The sequence below is a fragment of the Solenopsis invicta genome, chromosome 5, assembly GCF_016802725.1.
Source record: "Solenopsis invicta isolate M01_SB chromosome 5, UNIL_Sinv_3.0, whole genome shotgun sequence".
NCBI lineage: Eukaryota > Metazoa > Arthropoda > Insecta > Hymenoptera > Formicidae > Solenopsis > Solenopsis invicta.
The window spans coordinates 14,205,640-14,231,009 of NC_052668.1; the positions used below are offsets into that span (position 1 = coordinate 14,205,640).

The following is a 25,370-nucleotide window of genomic DNA, read 5'->3' on the forward strand; positions in this document are numbered from 1 at the left end:
TCTGTATACTAAAGATTGTAATTAATAATAAACGCTATTATTTAGCTTTATTTATGATTTTATTAGTTTTGATTATGATAAACTTGTATAATTAAGTAAATAATTTTTATTAAAATATGATATGTATTTTAATGAAATTTGATATCAATATAAAATAATGGTAAGGCTTTTTATACAAGCTATGGTCCAAGACTCTCTATGACATCAAAGCTTCTAACAAAGTGAAAAAGCCAATCTATATTTCACATTTTCATCTCAATTACTTCAAGATTACTAAAAAAGCTTTTTTTTTCTCGAAATTGTAGACTGCTTATTCTTATAAAATAGCACGATAGAGGTCAATCGACAACGATCACTTTTTCCACGGCAAATAATCACGAGACATTGGAAAGGACGGAAATTAGTAATTCAACTGTAATTTTGCGAGATTTCTGCATCTCACCGTTAAGACAGTTCGTTCTTCTTTCTGTCTTGTCGAGTACATTTACACCGCCGGCAAAATGGGTACTTATCCAAGTTACAAGGCGGCGAAGAAACGGCGACGAGGAAAGCGAGGCAAAGTAGGTAGATATCCCGAGAGTTTTTGCGAGTGAAGGGGGGAGGAGAGTAGGGAGAGCCGAATCAAAGCGAGGAACGAAAGAAGGAACTTGTTGTGACTTCCATAAAAATCCGGAAGCGGTTTCCGAAGAGTCTAAGAAAAATTTGTCCGCGAACTTTACGCGAGGTTCCGTCGCGCCTGAAAGCCTTTTCTTTTCTTTAATTCAGACTCTGTCCACTTCGTGTTCGACCGAATCTCGCTGTCCACCCGTACAGTAACAAATTAACTTTCTCGGCACTGATTGAGGCAACTATAATATTTACGTGCGATGTTTTTGCGCACAGCACATGGTCGATATTTATTTAATTAGCTTTGAAGATTTTATACGAAGAAGAAGTATTGAATCTATATTGTTTAAAGATAAACAAATAAATAATTGGTTTTTTACTTTTTTTTAATATTTTATGTAAAAAACTTTAATGCATAGTTACTTACGTATTTCTCATTATTTTCTCTATAAATAGCTTAGTTTAGATATTTTTGAATTTAGTCTTTTTTCACACAGTAGTGATTTACAGTCTGTCTATAAAAGCGTGACCAGCATAACTTTTATTTGGAAAATGTTAGATGAAAAATTTTTATGACAAAGCAAAAAAACAAAACTCTCTTTACAACGCAACTTGAATAAAAGATCGTTTATCGTTTGATTCCTTTATGTGAAAAAAATGATATAAATTCAATGTATCGTAAAACATTTCAAAATCATGTTTTGTTGTACACTCACTCGAAAAATAACGTTTTTATAAGCGAAACAAATCCTGTAGAAAACAGTGAATATATAAAATTAAACTAAATTCTTGGAAAGAAAATATGGAAAATGAGACAATTGGTCCGACAGATTCGTTATATTTAGAGATCTTTATCTCAACAGTTCTATCAATTTAGTGCAAATATGTTTCGAAAGTGCCAAGCAACGGTAACGAGTGTATTACTTTCATAAAAACGTGAATATTAAAATCTAGTAGTATGTATTTTCATTTTTTTATTTTTTATTATATAATAAATGGTTTTAAAGTTATGCCAGTCACGCTCTTATTAGACAGACTATATATTGCTGTACACAGTGAAATGTCTGTCTACAACTTTTTTTAGCTATGCTGCGTGTAAGCCGCGTAAAGCGAATATTTCATAAATGACTGAAATTTAAAACAGACGCGTGGGACACATGATAGTTACGTATGACTGTTAAACATATCCCTTTGTCTGTGTACGTACTAAATGTGTCACTAAGGGAATATGCCGCATTTGTGACGGAGATTTATAGCATTTAAATATAACTTATGTATTGTATTAACATTCAAATTTCTTGTGCTATGATTGAAATACAGTTGTAAATGAAATATAGCTTCACAAACTCATTTTGCTAATATGCTATTGACTGTACTCACCCGCGTATATCAGTAACCAGAATAAACTTAATAACTTAATCGATCAAGCAGTTATTCAAACATTGGCCGTTCAAGGCAATCATTTTTGGCATTCAATTTAATTAAAATTAATTAATTCTAAATCTCTTCATATAGTCATGTAGTCTGATAATAAAAATAATTACCTTGCTGCAATTTAGTGTAATATAAATATTTTAATGTGTAAAATAAAAAAAAATTTTTTTTAGCTAGATTAATCTCTTTTACTTGTTTGTAATTTTGACTGATAAAAAAATATGATCGGAGATAAACATACCAATATTTTCAACTCCAAGGGCATTAGCTTTGCTTTCCTTATTTTTGTCATCTCTACTGCATACGTCGCCTGTGTTCTTCCACCATTTGTCATAGAGAATCTGTATTACACCTTTTTCCTGCAGCTCCAGAATAACTAGAGATATTTTATCTCTCCAGGGCGAACCTGCACATAAAAAGTCTTCATTAGGCTGGTCAAGGGTTTCGCTATTTCTACCTTTGCAGCATAATCTCAAACGTAACTTTGCATTTCACGTTGCAAATATATTATTAAATAATACACGTATTTTAAATATGCGATTTAATGAAATAAAATTTTACCTTAAAATTTTTCGCCGTTTTAAAACAAAAATATATAATCTTTTTAATATAATTATTTAATTATACAAGTTACTTTATGAACAAACACAACGCACTTTTAGACTATGTGTTTTACGCCAACTAAAAAACTAATTTTTTTTCAGCAGAAATTTAATTGAATTTCTGTTTCAGAAGCTTTTTAGCTTTCAATGATAAATACTACTAATTACTTTTCTAAGTTATTCGTCGCTATTTTTATTCATATTTACCTTTCGGAGTAGCAATTCCATATCCTTTACTGTCTAATAATCCTCCTATTTGGGTCAGATTGCAATCACGTTGAACTGCGTAATCAAGCATGGTCGATTCCATTAAAAATGCATAGTCGCCTTCAAGAACCTTTTTTATTCCTTCTTCGTAACTTTGGACGAATACAGATGGACTCTTTGATTCCATAAACCTCCACATTTTTTGATAGATTCCAATTTTTGAATCCTACGGTTACATTATTTAATACAAATTATTTAATGCTGTAATGTCTTGTTTTGATTTTATCTTTTTACACTCAACAGTTTTTGATGGAAAATAAAAATTATTTTTAGGAAGTGAAAAATATTGTATTGAAGGAGTCGTTGGCTTTTTCTAAGAATTACTGTTAGTTTTTATTGGGCAAATGATCAGACTTTGACATTGTTAATAATTATTTAATATTCAAATTAAATTTAGAAATTGTTTACTTATTATTTTATTGACTAATTTGCTTATTTTTTGGAGCATAAATGATTCAAACGGAATAACATATTAAAACAGTTTTTATTTAATAAAAATACGAAAAGGTATATTACGAAATTCATCAACCATGTATGCAGTATAACGTCAGATTTATTAAATAAATACGAATTCTTTTCATTTCAATGTGAATGTACTAGATAATGCGCACGCGTTTTATGTTTTTGCGTCACAGAATATTCAAGGCAATTATTTTTGTTTATTATAAACATATTTATCTCATTTTTAGTCTCACATTAAATTTGTATTTTAAAACTTTTATTTATACACAGAAAGAACAATTATGTTAACATATCTAAAAGTGAAGCTTAAGCTGCGCACAGATCTAAAATAATTTTGTTAAAACATTAAAATAGTTATTGACAACGCTTAAGCTGATTGCAGGAATGTCAAAACTTTTTACAGCATTACTTATAATGATTGAACATCCTTTATAATGATTCTGATTTCAACAAAATTATTTCTTTTCTTTTCAGATCTGAATTTAACTAAATTTTTAGATACTTTAGCAAAATTGTTCTTTCCGTGTATAAATTATGTATCCCTTTATGCAATATACTATAAGGAAACGGAAAACAAGTATATGTGATTGAAGACGTATTATAGAAAAACTTTAATAAATATAATAACCGTTTATTGTTGATAAATAAAAATGCGTTGTTACATTGCACAAAAAATATAAGAATAATTCATTTTCTATAATCTTTTGTACTTACTCTGAAGAATGTCTGAGTACTTCCACTCTCCAAAGTGCCGTAAGATATATCAGTTTGTTCCGCAAGATCAGCGACATTTTCAATCGGTGTTATCATCCTCTCCACCGTTAGGAAAGCGGCCAAATTCGCAGTATAAGAGGAGATGATGATTAGCGTGAAGAACCACCAAATGCCGCCTACTATTCTCGTACTAGTTGCCTAATAACGATGATTCATTTTGTATTCATCTCAAATAACTTCAAAACATTTTTTATTTAATACACACAATTTCATGGATATTCTACTTCGACGATTTCGAATTATCCGAAAATCAATTAACAATCAATTAAGGATGTTTTAACTCTATCAGCTAAAAGACATCGAAGTATCTAAATGCACTTTTGATGATTATTTATTAGAGTTTTATTGATAAGTAAAAACGTTATTTATTTTATAATACTACTTTCTTATCAAATTTGCAAATAAATATTACAAAATACGATTTTAATAAGAATTAAGAGCAAATAAAAAATTAAATAATTTTTAAACTAATAGAAGTAGTATATTCAACTTTTATACAGATATTCAAACGTAATAGAACAATCTATGAAATTTTTAAATTTTTCGTTATATTCTGAGATGTGACATCTTTAAATTTTGTTGTGCAAATGTTATTAATTTATTCCACGTTCATTTATTATTCCTATATAGATGCTGCATTAATGAAATGCATGCTACATACAGACTGCATTATCGAAAACATTAATTTCTTAGTAAATGCTCGTAATAAAATTATTGATTAATATTAATAATTCTTTAACTTTCTATAAATTTAGAAATAGTTTCTGTAATGATATCAATATGCAGCTTTCGAACAATCAGAAGATCTTTGTGTAATGTATTGTCTTGTGCTCTCTAGAAATTAACACAAATATTAATAAAGTCAATAATATCAAAATCAAATTGTTGTAAACATATAAAAAGAAAAACTTCCGTTTAAAACTTTAAGTTTAAGACTTCTCACGTGTAAATTTTTTGATACAGCTGCACTACGTGGGCAGATACTTTGCTTCTTACAAAGGATCATAAAGACATTCGAAGATTGATCGAAAACGCATCAAGACACATTGAGGTCGATTTAAGGTGCGATCCCGGTGAAAAATTCCTTGCAGCAGTCAAAGAATGCAATACAGGATCTCGTTTAGAACTCGCCAGGAATATTTCGATCCATTAATAGCGAGGCTGCCGATCGCGGAAACGATCGTCGAATATAGAACATCCATGAATGATTCTCTCATTCCCGTATTACCCGGCGCCTTGCCGCTCGGGAATTGAGCGAACGATTTTAATTCTACCGCGCGGTAATATCCCTCGCGAAAGAGAGTTTTCACGGTGTAATCCACGTATTCAGAGTGCGTAATGGATGTGTTTAATTTATACGTCGAATATAACGCCTATGTTTTGCAATTTGTGGTTTTCGTGTTGAATAGCTCTTTTGGTAATAAATAACACCTTCGAATGAATCACTTATTATCTAAATATATCGACGGGATAAATCTTTTTGTGCTTGTATAACATTACGCTCCCATATCTGCAGGCATGTATCTAAGCGCGAAGAAATTTAAAGCATATATTATTATTTGCAATATTACATTCTCTGTGAATGCTCAAACCGCGATTCTCGGTAACCAGTGCATCTGGCTGACGTGAAACATAATTTGCCGACACTCGAGACAGTCGCAACGACAACCCCGCATGTACATACGCATCACCAGAGTCAATTGGCATTACATGTATGATGCATCATAGACATTTACATACATGAAATTTTATTTTCCAGCTGTTTATTCAAAATTTTTATTTTCTCCTAAGATACGTGTTGAATATACATCTCAAAATTTTACGTGAGTAAACGTGCAAGATAGTGACCTAAGACTTATTTAAATATTTGCTAATAACGTATAATATACGATATTACAACGAGAAATTGATTTAGAACAAAAGTTGAAAATAGTGGATCTGAGTCGTGCATGTTCAGCATTATCTTAAGCCGGATCCACAGACCAAGCATCTCAGCGTGAATACAAACATGAATAATTCAATATTCGCCACTCGAAGTAAATTGTTCATTCGTATTTATCCGTGCTCGTTTGCTTAGTTTGGGAATCTAGCTTATTACATACACAGATATATTTATATTTATATTATTTTAAAAATAGCATTACCTTGTTTGTTTTTTATTTGAAACAGAAATATATCATAAAATTCGTAACGTAGGAGCAAAAAATTTCGCGTTTGGTACATATCAAAAACTGTGCATGTTTCGTACTTTGTAAATTTAAATGAACCGATTTTGTGTAATGATGATTTAACGAACATGATAAAACGAAGGTATATACCGTTAGATAATGTATTGCTAACAAAGTTAAGTTATCAAGTTAATGTTATTTAGTCCTGTTATTTTCTGAGTAGTAATATATTCGTATTTATTAAATTCTATTCCTACTTTTTATCAAAGTGGTTAATTCGTCAAAAAATGCATTTTGCGATTGAATCAGAAAATTTATAATTTTGTCTTAAATAATTAATATTTTTGTATGTAAGATTACATAAAAATACGCAATTTACAAATTATATACTTGTTTCATTAAATATTACATCTCACATGCGCATGGATCTGATATGATTTATCTAAATAGTAGTTAATTTACGTCGGGTAATATCGCAACAGGTATATTAAATATAATATATGACGCGTATATAGCTTATACTCTAGTAATTGCTTTTGCCAGTGTAATAATAGAAACGGATGACGAGGACACGGAAATTCGTGAGGCGAACACATTCCCAGGTGAGATTTGCCGAGGACGTGTAATTGTTTTCACGTGCATCGTTGCTTAGTGTAAACAAAACCTCCTTTCTACCTTGCTGTTGGCATTGTCAGGAAAACAAAACAACCTCTCGGTGAAATCTCGGCGAATTTCTATGCTCTACAGATGACCGTATAAGCAGCATGCATTTATGCTGTATTTTCAGGAAACTTTTAAAAGCAGCCGTTAGTAATTAGCGATTAAAAAATTAATGCAGATAAATGTCGCAATGCAGTATCTACTTTTTAACAGAATTAGTACTTCAAATGATTATTGCAATAATTGACATAGTATTATAAAATAAAAATGTATATAGATTTTATCTTGAAAATAATTTGTAAGATACGAATCACAATCTGTTTGTAAGAGAATAACAACTTTTTATTCGCAACTCTTATTATTTTAAATATTTTGTAATATTTTATATAAACAATTGATCAACAAGAATTACAGCAAATCCAAAATCTTCTTCTTTTTACCAGTTCTGCTTTTTAGTAACCCTTTCTTGACTTTATGTGACATGAAATATGGAGCAAGAAGTTCAGAAAACATCGTTCGATTCTGCAGGAAGAATATCCGCAGCAGTCATTCGCGTAAAAGTGAAGAATCGAACGTTGAATTTACTACCGAGAATTTACCAGAAGCTACTTTTATATCATGCTTCTTGCATGCAAAGTTCATTGCTCCTTAATCCATTGTCACACAAGCACGAGATACGGAAGTTTCAAAAGATTTGACATTATTTTTCCAAAATATGTATTATGTATCTCGATGTTAAAATTACAGAGAAAAATTGTCATTTCAATGTAAATGTATATATCATGCATTTTAATTGCAAATACAATATATAAATTATATAAAATATTGTATAATGTAGAACAATGTTGTTGTAAGTTGTCAGAAATTAACAAACTAATTTGAGAAACTACTGCAATAAAAAAAAAGAGTTATTTCGTTTTAGATTATTATATTAAAATTAATAAAACAGCTATAATAACATGAATATAAGAAATTAGAAAGCATTTGACTTATATGTGCATGCAGGGCTGATATTCGTTTTCCTGGTTAACCTTTCAATATTCATGATCTAATTCAAATTAGTGTGCTGACTTTTCATTCTAAAAGAAGTGATAAAGAAGTAAAACTTGGTCAAAGCTGATACTCGTGGAATAATTCATGATTATGACGATGGAGTTTGTATCGATTTATTATTAACTTCGGAATTAATAATTTATTTTTAAAACAAATAATTTTTTCATTATTATATAACTTGATAAGTTATATTGCTTAAGCAAATCATGTTAAAGTTTGTATGATTAAAAATTGCGTCAGATAAAATTAAATAAAATTTCCGGAGGAAAATTCTATACGCGCAAATTTTTCTTTTAATTTGTAAGTACAGCACGAAAAAGAATGATGTGGTGCGAATAATGACGCAGATCCTTTTGCACTGAATGCTCCCATTGTCCACGATAGCAATGCCGGAGCCGTCCTAGTTCATATCTCGCGGATACTTTTCTCACGATTGACGGAACTCTATACAATATTGCACGTATTATTCGACAACTGAAAGCCAATTGCGCACTATTCTGCACCGCTGGCGTTCTTCATCCTATTCTTATTATATGTAGCGCCCGTATAAATAAAAATCAAACCAAATGAAAGAATAATAATTTCCTGAGCGAATTTATACATAAAGACGAAAAATGTTTCCGCAAATTTATTACGATTGCAGTATATTTTTCTGCACTTCATTTATCTGAAATCCCTTTTATTCAATGCGCTATTTATTTATCTCCCCATGGCTGTTACTCATATGACATGCCTTTGTGTGTCTGACATTTATTTGCTTTTCGTCTTGGAATATGCGTTGAGTTTCACGTTTCATGCAAGTAAAACCACTTAAACGTTATATGTTTAAATGAGATCTGTAACATTTCATACGCGACTAATAAAAGTATAACAGCGTGTATGGAGCAGACATAAATTTGCATTATTTCTTTAAGTAATTTCTACAAAAACGAGACTTTTTTTAAAAAGAAGAAGTAATAATGGAATTATTCTATTAACCACATGTCCTTTTGTAAAATATAAATTAGATTTTCATCTTTTTGTTTACATGACTTTCTGAATTAATGTTAAGTAAAATAATTTAAAAGCAATAGTATTTTTTCGTAAAGGTCTGTGAAAAAGTAAAGACGAAAGAAAGTAAAAGAAAAATACGTGTTAAATTGGATTATTTGACAAATATCGATACAAATTAATTTTATCGGTCATTGTATTCTTTTTATTTTTCACAAAGTATTTTAAATATAAAAGTACTTCTTGGAGCATGCTTAGAACGTGACTGAATACAGCAAGTAATTTCCAAGCGTATACATACGATAGCTATTAAAAGGAAAAAAACTTTTTGTAAAATGGACTTAAGCGGCATAAATGTAGATGTGGAAAAAGAAAACAGACCGATAATGCGAAAGAAAAATTTGCTACGTCGTAATCACTTCGTGAATAAATTTAATGATCGATTTTTTTTGATGTGTTAATGTTGTCGGAAATCAATTTAAAAATGAGAAAAAAGAAAATGTTACAAATGAATAATAATTATTTATTATTGTTTAAATAGTTGTTAAACCTTTATAATAAATATTACAATTTCTCAATACGTTAAGCAAACGTGTAGGTTTTTATGAAAAGAAAATTCTTATAAAAATATTCCGCAAAAATTTTTAAATTGAATATGTCAGTACATGTAACAGGAGTACGGAAATTGTTTATTTTACTTTATTGTTTAATCGAAATTTGCAAAAATCGTAATAAAGTAATTCACCATTCTCCAATCCCATTAATATTATATTTAAACGAGTGTTTTGTTGCCATAAAAATTTCAGAGGAGCGCTCAAGATATATCTGCGTTTAAATCAGGCGGTCCTTTTTAATTAATGCCGTAAAAATAATTAGCTGTTGACCTGAACATTCGTGAATTTTTAAAAATCCGACAATTTCTGTCGAGGATGTTCGTAATGATGTACGTGTCTGTTGAAAAAAAAAAGTTGTTTCTCGGGGCGCGTATGACTCTCCGTGGTGACACGTTTACCTTAGGGTTGAGGTCGCTGCCCTGTTGCATAAGTGTGCCGACTGTAAACCAAAAACTGTTGGCCAGGCTGAACTCGTTGACAGTTCTCAGTAGAGGAATGTCGTCGCTGTCCGGATCCAAGGCGCTCACGTGACTGCCCTGATGACAGTGTAATGACCCCCCCGTCGAGTGGTGCAGTTTTTAAAAATAATTACGCTAGTCGTGCTTAACTTACACGTGCTTAACTTACAACTTTCTATATACATTACATACTTTTATATATTATTTTACGTTATATGGACATTGGTGTGTTATGAAAGACTGAAAGTATAGATGCAAAGTGATTACGAGTTTTTTTTTATTTTACGTAAATAGCACCTTTTTTTTAGAAAATAAAAACTTTCTTTTTGCATAAAGTGTATCTACCCCTTCGCTTTATTAACGAAGGAAACAACGAAGCTACATTGAAGCATACATTATTGCATGTATTAATCGATCGTTGTTTATTCTTCTAATATTTATATCATGTAATATAAAATGAGGATAAGATTCGTTACAAAATTACAAAATATTATGGAGCACTTAAAGCGATAGTTCTTAAATCAATTGTTAGGGAACATAGATGTATTAATTCAGTTGGTTAAATTTGTGTAGAGAATCATAATGCATTTTAGAGAATCATTTGAAAAAATACTTTGTGCAATTTAAATACATGTAATCAATCGGTTGTTTTTCGCACCACTCGACGTAAGCCTACCTGCAAAGGGCATTTGCAGCTTGGACAGGGGGACGGCTCCACCCACTCGTAGGGTGAGAATCTTGCCACTATCCATATCGTTAAGGAAATCACCACGTAAGCGCCTAGCAAGGACAACCAGATCTCCACGGCGAGGGGATTCATGAACGAGAAGAGCCGCGGTGGTGTGCGTTTGGTTACCTGAAGCATTGACGTTTATTATTACTAATCTTCGAGAATTGATTTGATTGACCTGATTCAATATCGGAGGTGAGATTATGATGTAATCTCGTGAATGCAACGGTGCAGCCATTCATGTCCAATTGTCATGTCGTGTTCCTTGCTGGAAAATAATTCAAACGCGCGAGTCGCTTATAACACTCTTGCGCCGCTTTCTTGCACAATATCCAGTCTCTCAAATGGCTCGAAAGACGATTCTTTATTTCGACGGAATTACGGGAGCGTATTATTCTCTGGCGCGCGTCGAGCGGAACACAATGGCGGTGCACTCTGAGTGCAATCGCCGTACGTGCTGCTTTATTTTTTAGCGAGAGAGATCGCTAACGCCGTGGGAGGTAATCGAGATTGGATTTTAAAACGTACAGTCTCCATTGCCACGATAGGAGAGAGAACAGTTAATAAGTAATTCTAAAGAATCTACTTAGAAAGAGTTCAAACGTCTATAATCTGCTTACGAAGAAGATATTCTTCCTTCAATGATCACAACGCAAATTGGAATGGAGAATGCGATATCTTTATATAATATTATACGATGTTATCGTAGCAACTTTGCTTCAAGACTTGCTCGACTGTTTTGCTCGCAGCTTTAGTGAGCATTCCTGTAATATTGCAAATATATGACTCGCAACATAAACAGATATAAACGAATTGACGTGCGCCCTGCAAACAGACATCTACTGTTTGCATTCCGGCGAGATGATGGATTTATGCGCGCGTTGCCTCGTGAACGGAGGTTCCGTATAACGTTCGGGCGCGGCGAACGTGAGAGAAACGGGCGGGCATATCGGATGAGGGATGTCTCGACGGCGCGGCGTACGGCGAACGCTGAGCGGTTGGTGAGTGTACGCGAAGGAAAACGATAGAAGTAGTCCAATGGGTGGAGCACCTCGTTGAGTGTACCTTAGGGTTGAGCCCGCTGCCCTGTCTGAGGAAGGTACCGGTGATGAACCAGAAACTGTTGCTGACGGTAAACTGGTTCTCGACTACGTCGCTCTCGGCCAGACACGGGTGCGGATTGTTCCACTCGTACGGGCTGAAGCGCGCCATCACGAAGAGGGTGAAGCTCACGAGCATGTAGGCGGCGAGCACGTAGAGCCAGATCTCGACCGCCAACGGATTCATGAAGGAGAAAAGCCGTGTCGGCTGACTGGACGGCACCTAAATTACGTCACGCTACGATTTTAATTAAAACGGATCCCGTTTCGTGGTGCGACGCGACGCGACGCGACGCGATGCGACGCGGCGCGACGCTGCGGGCTGACACGAGTCAACTTTCACGACGATCCTGGGCATTCAAAGGCTCTTTACGCGAACCTTTTCGTTGAGGAAAGAAAATTCGCGGAACGCGCAATGCAGGTTATTTGACAAATTAATTTTCATATTTAATTAAATGAATTTAAATCACATTGAGTTATACAAATGCATCTTGCAAATGCATATTAATATTATCATAGAATAATTAAAGCTTCTATTTACGTTTCTCATTATACAGTAAGTTATAATGACGTGCTCATGAAAGCGAAAATCACTTTTATTAATATATGTTAATGCAATGCATAAACTGAAACACAATCAAGAATTGAACATTAGAGACATAAACACGTATACTTTGATGGAAGGATAAAATAGATTATTATCATGTCACTCATATGACCTAAAGCGCTAATGTACATTATTTAAGTAAAATTTAAGTGAAAAAAAGGTATAATTTTTTCATAAAATTATACAATTTAAAATAAAAGACGACTGATGGACGGTATTAACTCACCTTAAATAAGATTCCAATACCAAGATTCATAAACGGCTTTGTGAAGTCTATTACGCTTTCCCTAGCATAATTAATCGTCATGGAGGCAACCGCTAGATCCGCTCTCTGAAAGAATTACGGTATCCAAGAGTATTAAGAAAATTCAATTTCCTTGATAAAGTTGAAGTCAAAGTTATATAAAAACAGAGATGCTTATAATATCATGGAAAACAGTTGAAATTAATATCGCACAGAGTTTTTATTTAAAAAAAGCAGGTATCTATTATTGAAGTTAGTTTCGTAGAACGTTTCCTCTTAAACGGATAAAAATAATCAAGACATACCACGGAACATTTACTCCAAGCAGATACGTTTTTTAATATGTAAATGTATCGTAAATGCATAAATTATTGATAAACTCTTCTTTCATGTTTGCGTTGGAAAATAGTGGATGAATTTTTTATGAACGTACGAGCATCGCGAACTATAGAACAGCATTCGTATGTCATCTTCCGTTTTAGAATATCCGCCTACGGTTTCGTAGGTTTCCAGGTTAGTTCCAAGGTGTCGTTCCTTTTTATAAGAGGCAGATTGCTTTGCATATTTTATAAACCGCTGATCTTCGGTATTCAAAGAGTAGGCTGGGGAAATGAGTTGCGAATTTTGCGAGGTACACGGTTTTTTCGTCTCTTTGCTTCTCGTGTTTCAAATTAACGCGAGCTGCACGAATTTTTAATAAGAAGCTACAATTGTGGTTTCCCCATAATGCATGTACTTTTTTTTTATTGACATTGGTTCTTGAGAAAGCTAAAATTAAAATTGATTTATTTTTTCTTTTTGTCATTTTTCTTTCCTTGTTTATTGCGCAATATTGTAAGCTTCTCGCAATGTAAAAAATAAAACAATCAAAGTTTTTAGTTGTTCAAATTGCTTAATACATAAAAATATAATTTTGTTGCTGCGTACAATACATATTTTACATAATAAAATGTTGCAATAATAAAATATACAGATATGATTAAAAAAAGGCTAAGTAATTTATGTATCAAAACCAATGCAACTTGTAATCAAAGTTTTTAACAATCTCGTAATTATATGTATATGTACTACGGTACGTGTATTGCATTATCAATAATAGGCTTGAATTATTTATCTATGAAAGCAAAGCATTATCTCGGATAGAGAGGAATATGTTATATCATGACGAAATTAACATGATGAAATCAATTCAACGAATAACATATGCCATCAATTATACATACAATATTGAGTAATCTTACACACGAAAAATAATATGCTATGAAAACCGGTTAGATATTTGTGTCGGATATATCCGTTTAGTTCGTTCATAATTAAAATATTAATGCAAATTAATGTTTTACTTTTAATACATTTTCTTTTAATACATTATCTATTATTCTTTTATGTATTTACTTTATGCGTGTATGTACCAACGTTTAAATTTTACGATCAGAAAATTTTCAGTATTTTTAAAACTATAAAATAGATCCGGATTTATTCTTATCTCAACAATATTTTTGCATAGCAACTGTACGCACAACTTTTTTTTACAAATAACATACGATTTCGTTTTTAAATGCGCTTACATCCATCGTTTTTTTATACAGCACGATTCTCTGTTTTTATCTCGTTTCAATGATGAAACGAGGTAAAAACTTGAAATCTAATAAAGATTCTCTTTTTAGACATTTCCGCTTCCCGACGCATTAACGTTTACTGGTAATGTTTTCCGTTTTTCGTTGAAAATTCGTACGTATACGAGCATGTATATTCTTCTTGCTAGTGCTGACTACATAGATGCGATCGCAAGGAAACAGTGCGAATAGAGAACTATTTCTCTCCGGTAACGAAAAGACAACATTTACCTTCCTCTGAATATATATGTATATATGTACCCAAAAGAGTCAGAATTACAATAAAAAAATTCAAAGAAAAATTGTTGACGTTGAAAAATATCAGGATCGTTTACTTTTACATTTTTTATTTTAATTGTTAATAGATGTGTTTTTTGAAAAAAGAGATAAAAATAAAAAAGGTTGAATTTGAGACAACAGAAAAATGGTTAAAATAACGATCAGTAACTTTATTTCTATCATTTTATATATATATATATATATATATATATATATATATAATATAATAGAAATGTTACAATTTAAAAAATGTTAGTACACACACGTGCGCGCGTGTAATAATTAAAGAATAAAAGATCCAAATTTTAATGTATTCAGAAATACGTTTTTTGAAGCAAACATTAATAGTGAATTTTTATTACGTAGACGTTTATTAAATAATAAATGTATAATATAATAATATAAAGTTAATATTTTATAAGTAGTATATTTGTGTAGTTTAGATTGCAAACTTGCGTCTGTTATTACCTCAATATCTAAGTATCCACAGATATCCACATCAAATGGAATTGAAAACAGAAGTTTGTTTATACATATTAGGTTAGAACAAAAATTTGTAACGTTTTATAAGTAAGATTGAAAGACAAATGTTTAAATATTTGTTAGATATTGTGTGCGAATAATTCAAGAATTTTGAATCATCGATGATCAAATTTTAAATTAATCATAAGTATATTTTAATAGTTTCATTTTTATTTCCAGCGCGGCTAGTTTTGTATCGAATTTTTAGATTGACTCTTTTTACCTGAATTTCTTGCACAGTTCATCTTTGCCCCTTTTTTTTAACGAAGAAAAAGAGGAGGACAGGTAAACCATGCAAGAAGTTCAGTTAAAAAGAAAAGGTCTAAACATGATTCAAAATTCTATTGGAACTATTCCAATTCGGATTTTGCAGATTCGAAAATGAATCGAATTGAATCTACTGTCATTCGATTCGAATTAGAATTATTCGCACATCTCTAGTAATAAATGTAAATCATTTCTATTGACTTAAATATTTTCTGACTAAAAATGAAGCGTGTATAATTCTTGAAATGTTGATTGATCATGCATTGTTAATTTGATCGCACTTTGCGTGTCCCAATTTAATATTGTAACAATTAATTAAGCTTCAATTTGTTGTGGAAATTATGCGAACATTACGTGTGCGCCTACTCGATCATGCAGACAATAATGGATCGGCGGCACAGATTAAATTTGAAAGATGCTCGGAAGCGCATATATCAAACTTTAATTTTAATAACTGCACAATTTTACAATTCAAATGACAGGGAGCAACATCTGCGAGCTGATCTATGAATTGAAATATCAAGTACCGTCGTTCGGTCATGGGAAAAATGGTTAATCTAGGTGATTCTTGTATCCCACTACAGGTTTAATGAAATTCCCCGCGCGATGGATTTATTGCGACATGCTAGCGGAAATTTACTTTGCTTTGCATATAAAATCGGCCTCTTGGGTCGCGTGTACTCATTCTCTCCTATCTCGATATTTTTCCTAATACACTGTGCTTCCATAATTTCAACAAATTACATTATTAATACATTTGCGGTCTAAATTAACTTCACACAATAAAAGAAACAACATTAATATTAATCATTTCCACTAATAAACTAATATTTTTGTTATTGTGAATATTCTCGACAATTGGGAGAATAAAGTTTATTATCTAATTGTATAATTAATTATTTTTCACAAATATTAACGTAATTAACAATTATTCATCTGAAATTATTTATTGCCTTGTAATCCGTTTAATTTCATTTCTTAATAATATTGAATTATATCACAAATTATCGTGAGGAAAGGATGATCTACATATTTTGTCTTACCTTGTCCATGAGCTCACGCACAATTCCATTCCACTCCTTTGTCTCAGGATCGTATACCCCGTACAAGTGATCGGGTACCAATTTGATTGCGTATTGGAAACCGACTTGGCCAGCGATACACTTGAGCAAATCGATGCAGAAGCCCTCGAACCTCGCGTTACCAGTCAAATTCTTGTCTTCTTTTACCATGACGTAGGGTCTTTCCTATGGAAGATTGGATCTCACTGATAGATAGATAGTAAAATTGTGCTTATCGTGACAGGGATAGAGGTAAATCCTTAAAAATTCTTATTTTCGGGAGAGATGGCTATATTAAAGGAAAAAGGTGGGAAAGAAGCCAACGTTCAATGTGAATATATAGCACTTGTCTGACTGATCGCTTGTCCCTCAAACATTTCATTTCCCTGATGCTACCATGAATTTTTCATTTTTCTGAAAGTACACAATAATGCCGATAAAATGTTCCTTCGATCAACTAAGACTTTTCCTAATATCACAATCTGTGATTTTGCTACTTTCTTTGCTTGAAATCTCCTCTAAATTTTTGGACAAAAACGTCTCGTGAGAAACACATAAGATAACAATTAATCAAATTACGAATTCTCATGCATTCAGCACGTCGTCAAAAGACAGAAATAATTAAGACTGCTGTAATATTCCTCATTTATCATACTCAATTATTTTAGAATTAATTTAACATGAAAATATTAAAAAATTTAGCCACGATTCACAATTCGCTAGATATTATATAAATAATATCTAGTATTTATAAAAATACATAAAGTTGTTATCTGATTAAAATGTGAACACTTCATCTCTACGCAGCGTAACAAACTTACTCGGTTATGTTTAAACCAGCTGTCATATCGCCACGTGATTCACACTCATGTAGTATGCTTAATGATTAATTTTAACGCTACGAGGGTCACAAACGTGACTAAATTGGATGCAAGGTGACATTACCTCTCTCGTCATCACCACAAGTGTGATGTTGGCTGTCGTGGTCTCGTAAAAGGCGCTTAAATCCGTGATGTTAATACCGGACTCGGATTTCCATTCGCCGACCTTAACAAGCTCCTCTTTTTTCAGTTTTAAGAGATCCAACTTGAAATTGTTTCTCTTCCCTTCGTTAAACTCAATATGTCCGGTTAGTCCGTGTAAGCCTGCCTGCAACAGGAACACTAGTATAAATGTAAATCCGAATCGATTAAATTCGTTGTCATTAGCTTGTATCAGTACTAAATAAATAAATGAGTGGAGATATGTCTTTAATTTTATATATTATAAATTGTCCTCTTAATATTTTTAATTCCACGAACAAAATTTGAGATTGCATAGAGCAAGAATGTAGCAAGAATGCTCTTCGTTTTCATGAAAATGTATACAGTTTGGTCGTATAATTCTTCAAAGTTTTATATCTCTACTATTTAAATATAGGTGGGATGGTGAAAAAATTGCATTTTTATGTAAATATAGTAGATATCTTCCATGGGGAGATAACAGTACCTTGAAGTTGTATCTAATAACTGAAGCGGAACTGGATATCACCGTCCAAACTGATGTTAAAACGCGAAGATCGAAAAATAATAAAACTCTCATACGCAACATTATACTCATAACTATAATAACGAACTCAGCCGGATTTACCGTTCGTTAAATCATGCACGTGTCTGATTCTCGTTAAATTTATTTTTCCTCCGCGTCCAGTAGCGGAACGCCATACACACACAATTCATTGCTGGCGGCCTACATTTCAGGATGCATACAGCCGGCGAAATTTTTCGCATTAATTACCGTTTGCGGTTTACCGACGGTTTGCGCGTAGTTTATTTGATTTATATCTCTTCTTTTTTAAAACACGTCCGCTCGCGAGGTGAAATATTTATTTAAAATGTGCTTCTTCTTAAACTCGATCTATTCTATCAGTAGAATAGAATGAATTTAAAAATTTCATATTTTTATACAAATATTTTTATTATCCTGTTGAACCTGATGATCGGATAAGTAATAGTATTCCGAATGTATTTCACGCGGTTTTACCAAATAAAATATCGCCATCCGTCGTCTATTTAACGCATTAAATGTTTTAAATACTGTGGTCTGATATATGCATGGTCATATCACTTTTTGGACGCATCTCATGCTTTATTCCACTTATAATTGGAATTTAATCGGAGATGATTGCTGTGCGGAATGCGAATAGGTTTATTACGTAAAAAAGATAAAATAATCGATATCTCATCTACATTGAAAGGACGCAGCAATTCGGATAGATTTTTATGTGAATATCTTGTTCCCTTGTTTTTCAATCCATGCAATGAAAGTAAAGTCCAATTTAAAGGAAAATATTTCATTTGTTGCATGCAGTATTTTATATTTTTTTACAAAAGACTTCGTATATAAATATAAAAAAAATTATATTGCAAATATCGTTTATTATTAAATATAACAAAATAATTCATATAGATAAAAAACTATTATTAAAAAATTTTAATGAATATTCTTGTCTCTAAAATGCATTATTACTGATTCAAGAAAATCTTTAGCTGTGAAGTGATAAGTTATTACATTATTTGAATTATCTCAGCCGTAATAAAAAATGCATTTAAATGGGGATGAAAAGTTTTACGATTTTATGCATTGACGCACTTGTTAATGATTTGGTAAAGGCCGACGTACAGAAGTATGACGGTTCTCGCTTATCTGCGTTTCGCGCAGTTATCTCCGGCATATTTTTACAATCTTTATAATTCCGTAAAACGCATTGTCAAATTATTTTGAAAAAAAAAAGGGAAATCGTTTTCCATCAATCTGGCAGGCGGCGTGAGAATTTTAGCAGTGATTCTACGGCCAGGATTTTTTTTCCAGGCTGTCAGTAGCGGTATTGCGGATTAAACGTGGATCGATAAATCTTTGCCGCGATATCTCGTCAGTGCCGACATCGACCGAGCCGGTTTGCAAAATCAAAAATACGCCGATGCTCGCGAAACAAATGGTAAGCGCGCCGGAAGTAACCGGCGCTGCAGTGCACAGTGCCGCATGTATTTTCGGTACTCGACGTGCTCTCGTCCAACGCATACGCACGTTAATTACGCTATGCGTGCGTCGATGCATCACGCGTGTAACACTATTACATTCGCGTGTATTTTACACAACGGAATACGTAGTTCAGGATATGGAAGTACGTTGCGGTATGTATGAATACAGCTTTAAAAAAAGGAAGAAAAAACGTGAAACTATAGTTTGTGAAATATTGAAATATTGATTTACGAAATATCCGAATTATTTATTATAAGATATGCTTTTTTATTTTTATTTTAAAAACAGCCGAAGTTTTGCTATTTAATAAATTATTAAAAAATATGAAAATTAAAGTTATATCCTCAAAAAAATTTAAAGATTTAAAGTCAATTTGGAGTAATACAATATGTAAAAAATATATATTTACGAATATATATTTAGAATTTGTATATGTTTATTTAATCCTAGAATGTTACGATGTGTGAATTTTTCAGGTACTAATTCAGGTACTACATTTAGATACTAATCCAAAGTTTGTGCAGTTTACATATATATTTTTGTTCTTAAAATTTTTATATTTTAAAATATTTTATAATTTTTTTTTATAATGAAGTAGTGATGGTTTAGTCATTTTAATATCTTGTCATTTATAAAGTAAGAAAAAAATATAATAAAATTTTTGAAATTGTAAAAAGATTTCTTTGTTTTCTAATTATATAGATAAATTTTTAACACCAGATAAATTTTAAACACCAGAAAAACATGATTAAGGCCCTCTAGCTTTAAGAGTCTAAATTTTACTTATATAAGAATCTCCCTTTTTCTTTCCTTGGTATACTTTTTATTAATGTATTTATTACGTATTGTATAATTATTTATTACACTTTGCAAATCGGAATTCTTCATTGCTATATCTGTCTTATATTTTGCCAAAGTTGTCGTATTTTTATATCATATAATATTTATCTGTGACTCACAATCAGAACTATTGGTTTACATTTCTCGTTTACTTGCATTAATGTGTACACACTATATATGCTGGCGAATTGTATTCTCGTCGATAGCGAACATAAATCCATTTACTAGCTTTCAGAGTTGCATTGTTTACGTTATCCAAGTGATATCAAAACGTATTAGAAATAAGGCATTGCCATTATCATTGTTACATTGAGCTACAGAGTATTTATTTTATTTTTATGCACATAATATTAAACACGTGCAGTGAACTCGATTGTTAGGTATAATTGTAATTTTATTTTATTATCAGAATGTTGAATTTTCATAAATTATTTAGATCGTTAGAATAAATAGTCCAGAGGGTAAACTTTACATAATGTATAATAATTGATTCAGAATTTTCATACTCATTTTATATAGGAAAGTAATGTAATTTTAATAAATATTAAATTAAAATGCAAAACTGAATTATAATTATGAGTTTTCCATAACAATTATTAATTAACGTATTATATAATTATTTGATAACATAAGTGTTGATCATTTTATTATAATTGAAGCTAAAAAGTGCATTCTGCATTACGTTACATAATACAATCGAGAAAAATACTTTTTATAAATAATGTTTTACAACGACAAATAAATTTTTTGAAAGCTTTCTGAATAAACAAATCTTTGATTTATTTGATGTATAATTTAGTTGTATATTCAAAGCTTTAGAAAGCAGAATTCAAAACAAAAATATTTTCTTGCCCGCTTTTATTTCAACATGCATTTTATTCATTTAAAGTTTTTAAACATTTCACATTTTCACTAAATACATTTTACATATTTTGTAATAAAAAGGTTGATTAATTATTTTATATACTCGATCGGCTGTTTCTTATTCACGTGCATTTACTTTGCCTGAACCTTCTGGGGTATATCTTGCACATATATTTTCACACCTTTAGAGTACTGAAGTGTACTTGGGCAGACTTCAAAGCCACAAAAACCGCCTATACTTGCCGAGGTACATTAATCTTGCCGCTTTTGCAACGTGTTTTAGCTTTCAGTGTCCAGCTCGGATTACTTAAACGGTGTAAGATTTGTGAAGGTCTCTAAGCGTAAACTGTAAACGTGTAAAACTTGAGAAAATTATAAAGCAATTAATATCATATATATTAATATACTTTACAGTGAGAAAATAGTCAAAATAGTATTGTATTATAGCCACAATAATATAATGAAATGTGTACATGATTGGAAGAAAGATTGCTTGGCGATGAAGAATTTAGAGCGACAGTTAAACTTTTTGTAATAAAATTACCAAGCGGTTTCCTGCTTGATTCAAATATTATGACAGTAATACCGGTTTAAAATATTAAGCTGGCCATTATCTGCCTAACATTACCTAAATATACATGCAGATGGATAATTTACCGGATTGCTCATTTATTTACTCAGTTATTCACAGAACGGCAGAAATGGCGGACACGATTATTCCGTTAATAGGATATGGTCACGTCGGAAGCTGCCAGTTTCCCGTCGCGCAGGATTTAAATGTATACGCAGAGAGCAACCGCGATAGTGTACTTGCCCGCGGTATACTATCTCTTCGCGGCACGCTATTTATTTCGGATTTAACATGAAAGGAACGTCAATAACCAATACGGTGCAGTGACGTTTTAGAAAGTACCACGAGATGAGAGAGCGTTGATATTTACGAACGAGTGGATGCTATACGTGAAAGAAATAGAGCAAACGGACTTTACAGAAACTTTCATAATTTCTGCGGTAAAATCCTTTTTCTCTCTTTCTTTTTCCTCTCTCTCTTTTTCTCTCTTTTTGTTTATTTAGAACTACGAACACTTCTTTATTGCTTGATAACTCTGTACGACTTGACCGAGGGCTGCAGTGCATCTGGATAATAAAAATATTGCAAGGTGAAATAATGTAAAAGAAAAAAAAAACAGCTTATATATTGCGGTATATTACGCTGTACATTCCTTTTCACCAACAATCGTGGATGATATACCGCTGAAAATCGTGTCCGTATGGTCAAGAAAATTTAGAAAAATTGTCACGACTCTTCGATCTCTTCCTTCATTTTCGCACGTTTTAGATTATTCCGAGTGTCCGGACTTTTCTACGAGCTTTCAATTTTCTTTGTCGTTGCAGAAACTCTATCCCGTAGGAAGAATGATACAGGAATAATTTGAAAGGAGCCATGATTTATATAAACTTATAAATATGATAACATTTTTTTAAAAGTGTGCTCGACGTTACGTATTTAATGTATCTAATTTAAAAATCGTTTGTAGAGCGTTCGGAAAGATGTCAAAATAAAAGGTAAAATTAAAATAACTTTGTAAAAGCATTGAAATTAATTTTGTTATTTTTCACTGTTAATTTCATTATCTTATGTAATCAAATTTAATACTATTCAGCAATAATTCTAATGGAAATGCTCTTGGAGTTAATTGCGTCTCCTCGCCGAAACGTCACTGTTACACTGTATATCAGAGCTCGAGTTAATGCTGTTTACGCAAAATGCATTATTGCATAAGCAGGTAGCTGTGCAAGAGGCATTGGTCTCTTTGGGAAACAATTTCTCAATATAGCATCATCATTATTAATTATACACGTTTATCGGGCAATTTTTTAATGAAAAATTTATATGATGGTTCTTTTGGGATTGCGAACGTCGTATTTAATCGAGAACATAAATATATTTTTAATCAAAAGAGTTTTCACGTTATTATTTTGTATAAAATTCATTATTTAGTACAAAACTCAGTATTTGTTATTAAAATATATACTGAAAAAAATATATTGAAGAAAAAGAAATTTTTTTTGTTTTAGTAAATCAGTGTGCGGATAATTGTAAACACATTTTCTTAAAATAAGGAATTGTATTTGATAAACGTAATTTTCCTGTTCAGTAAATCATTCACTAAATATAAAAAATTATTTTATACAATACAATCAATATTTATTAAAATGTAAATTTAATTTTAATTTTAATTAAATCTAATTTTAATAAATATAATTTACTAAAGTTAGGAAAATGTTTTTTTAATGTATTCAATATAATTCAATCACGAAAGTAATCTGTATAATTTTTTCAAAACTTTTTTCTACTTTTCAGGCAAGTTTTATAGCAAATTCGATTCGGTGCACTAGTACGCACTGGTGCACATAAAAAATACTAATTTAACCTACGTGTAATAGTGACATATCACATATCTTTTGTCGATTTCTGTACGACGGCTTTAATGTGCATCAGTGCGCACTAGTGCGTCCAATCGAATCCGCTAATAGATTCCGGCTTGAAAGAAGGACTGTTCTTTTTTGCGATGAATTCGTTAAGTCATCTTTTTATTTCTTTAACTTTTATAAATCTTTTGTCAGATGTGTTGCTTTGTCTGACAAATAGAACGAAACAAATGATAAACTCAAGACGTTATGTACAATGAGTATACCCCGGTGCAGTAAAACATCTCAGCCAAGTTAAAGTATATCTGCAACTGGCAATGATAGAAAAAGGCTATCGCTCAATAATTGTTGACCTGGTGTAATGAGATTAAAGATACATTATAGCAACTTGGCTTGGTAGCATGCTTAGATTGACAAAAAATTTAGAAATGTCGAAGAAATAAGGAAACAGCTTGATAATTCATCGCAAGTAAAAGCAATTAGCATTTATTGAGCTGGAATCTGTAAATTGCCTGAAAGTTGGAGGAAAGCATTGAGAAATAATGAAGATTACTTTTATGATTGAACTATGTCAGTATGATTCGACAATAAATACTGAAATAATTTATAAAAAAACAGTGAATTATTTACCTGTGCATCTAATAAATATAAAAATTATTTTGATTTTTAATGAAGAAAATAATTGTATATTTCCACATTTGGAAATATACTATATTATGTTTACATGGGTACGACTTGGTATTTCTCACATCTTTTTGTAGACTTTTTTAAATTAAAACATTGTGAACAATATCCGAAGGAAAATCAGCGCTTTAATTCCGTCTCAGTTTAACTCGACAAACAATCTTTATTTACTTTACCAGAACGAGAAGTAGCCTTAAACCGCTTTTCCTCCCTGATCACGATTAAAATGCGTCTTCCGCTTTCCCTCAACAAACACTTCAACCTAAAAGTTCTAGAATCCTTCTTTAAGGATTTAAAAGTCTTGTATCTTGTAATGGCAATTTGCGAATTTCAAATAAATCTCTGCAAATATAAAGAGATCCCTTTACTCAGATTTTTCATAGATAATAATAATGGATAATAATGTGAATCTGTGTGGATTTTTTATTCACGGTTAAGATAAATGCCAAATAATTCAAGAATTTCTTGATTAACAAAAAAATATTTTGGATCCGAAAGTTTGAACTCCGCTTAATTCATCATTGTCGCATCTAATAGGGAGGACTTATGTCGGTTGCACTTGGGTAATAAAACTCGGTGCTACATGCGGGATCTAAAGTCATGGGCAGCACGTACGCGCGAGTTTACGTACGTGTCTCTCGTATGACGCGGTCGTGCATTCGGGATGGTTGCCGTGCATGGAAAGCGCGACCATGGTGGCTAAAGGAGGAGAAAGCCCTCCGAGGTGAGGTTTCTAGGATGTAGCTATTTGCTAAATACGTTGTTCAATTATTCATGTGTCAACGCTGCTTTCCTTCCGTTGCCTCCTATATGTTTGCGGCTTATCGGTAGGTGACTACCAATCTCTGCCGAGCAACGAACGGCTTTTGATCATCAAGACGGTAGCAATTTTTTTTTTTTACAGTTTTCTTCGCGAATCGTATCATCCCGCAAAGCTCTGAATAAAAGATGCTGCATCTTGACACGTATATTCTGATTCGTTCGTGACTGAGATTATTATAAGAAAGGAATTGT

At 31.9% G+C, this 25,370-nt stretch overlaps 1 protein-coding gene across 8 annotated transcripts in view; it reads right to left on the bottom strand.

Moving 5' to 3' along the window:
* LOC105202341 (glutamate receptor ionotropic, kainate 2) overlaps nucleotides 1-25,370 on the bottom strand; it is a 158,729-nt gene that overhangs the window by 9,873 nt on the left and 123,486 nt on the right. For 7 of the 8 annotated variants that reach the window (XR_005574740.1, XM_039449019.1, XM_039449016.1 and 4 more), the window contains 8 exons: nucleotides 17,460-17,663; nucleotides 16,497-16,700; nucleotides 12,752-12,856; nucleotides 10,765-10,944; nucleotides 10,029-10,166; nucleotides 4,086-4,283; nucleotides 2,850-3,075; nucleotides 2,282-2,446 (listed from right to left, as the gene is read on the bottom strand). Coding sequence is in view for 7 of the 8 variants with exons in the window: in XM_039449019.1 (XP_039304953.1) it covers nucleotides 2,282-2,446; nucleotides 2,850-3,075; nucleotides 4,086-4,283; nucleotides 10,029-10,166; nucleotides 10,765-10,944; nucleotides 12,752-12,856; nucleotides 16,497-16,700; nucleotides 17,460-17,663 (1,420 nt within the window). In the remaining variant the exon portion in view is untranslated. Of the gene's footprint in view, nucleotides 1-2,281; nucleotides 2,447-2,849; nucleotides 3,076-4,085; nucleotides 4,284-10,028; nucleotides 10,167-10,764; nucleotides 10,945-11,883; nucleotides 12,142-12,751; nucleotides 12,857-16,496; nucleotides 16,701-17,459; nucleotides 17,664-25,370 lie in introns of all 8 variants that reach the window. The other variant, XM_026132609.2, reaches the window with a different exon arrangement.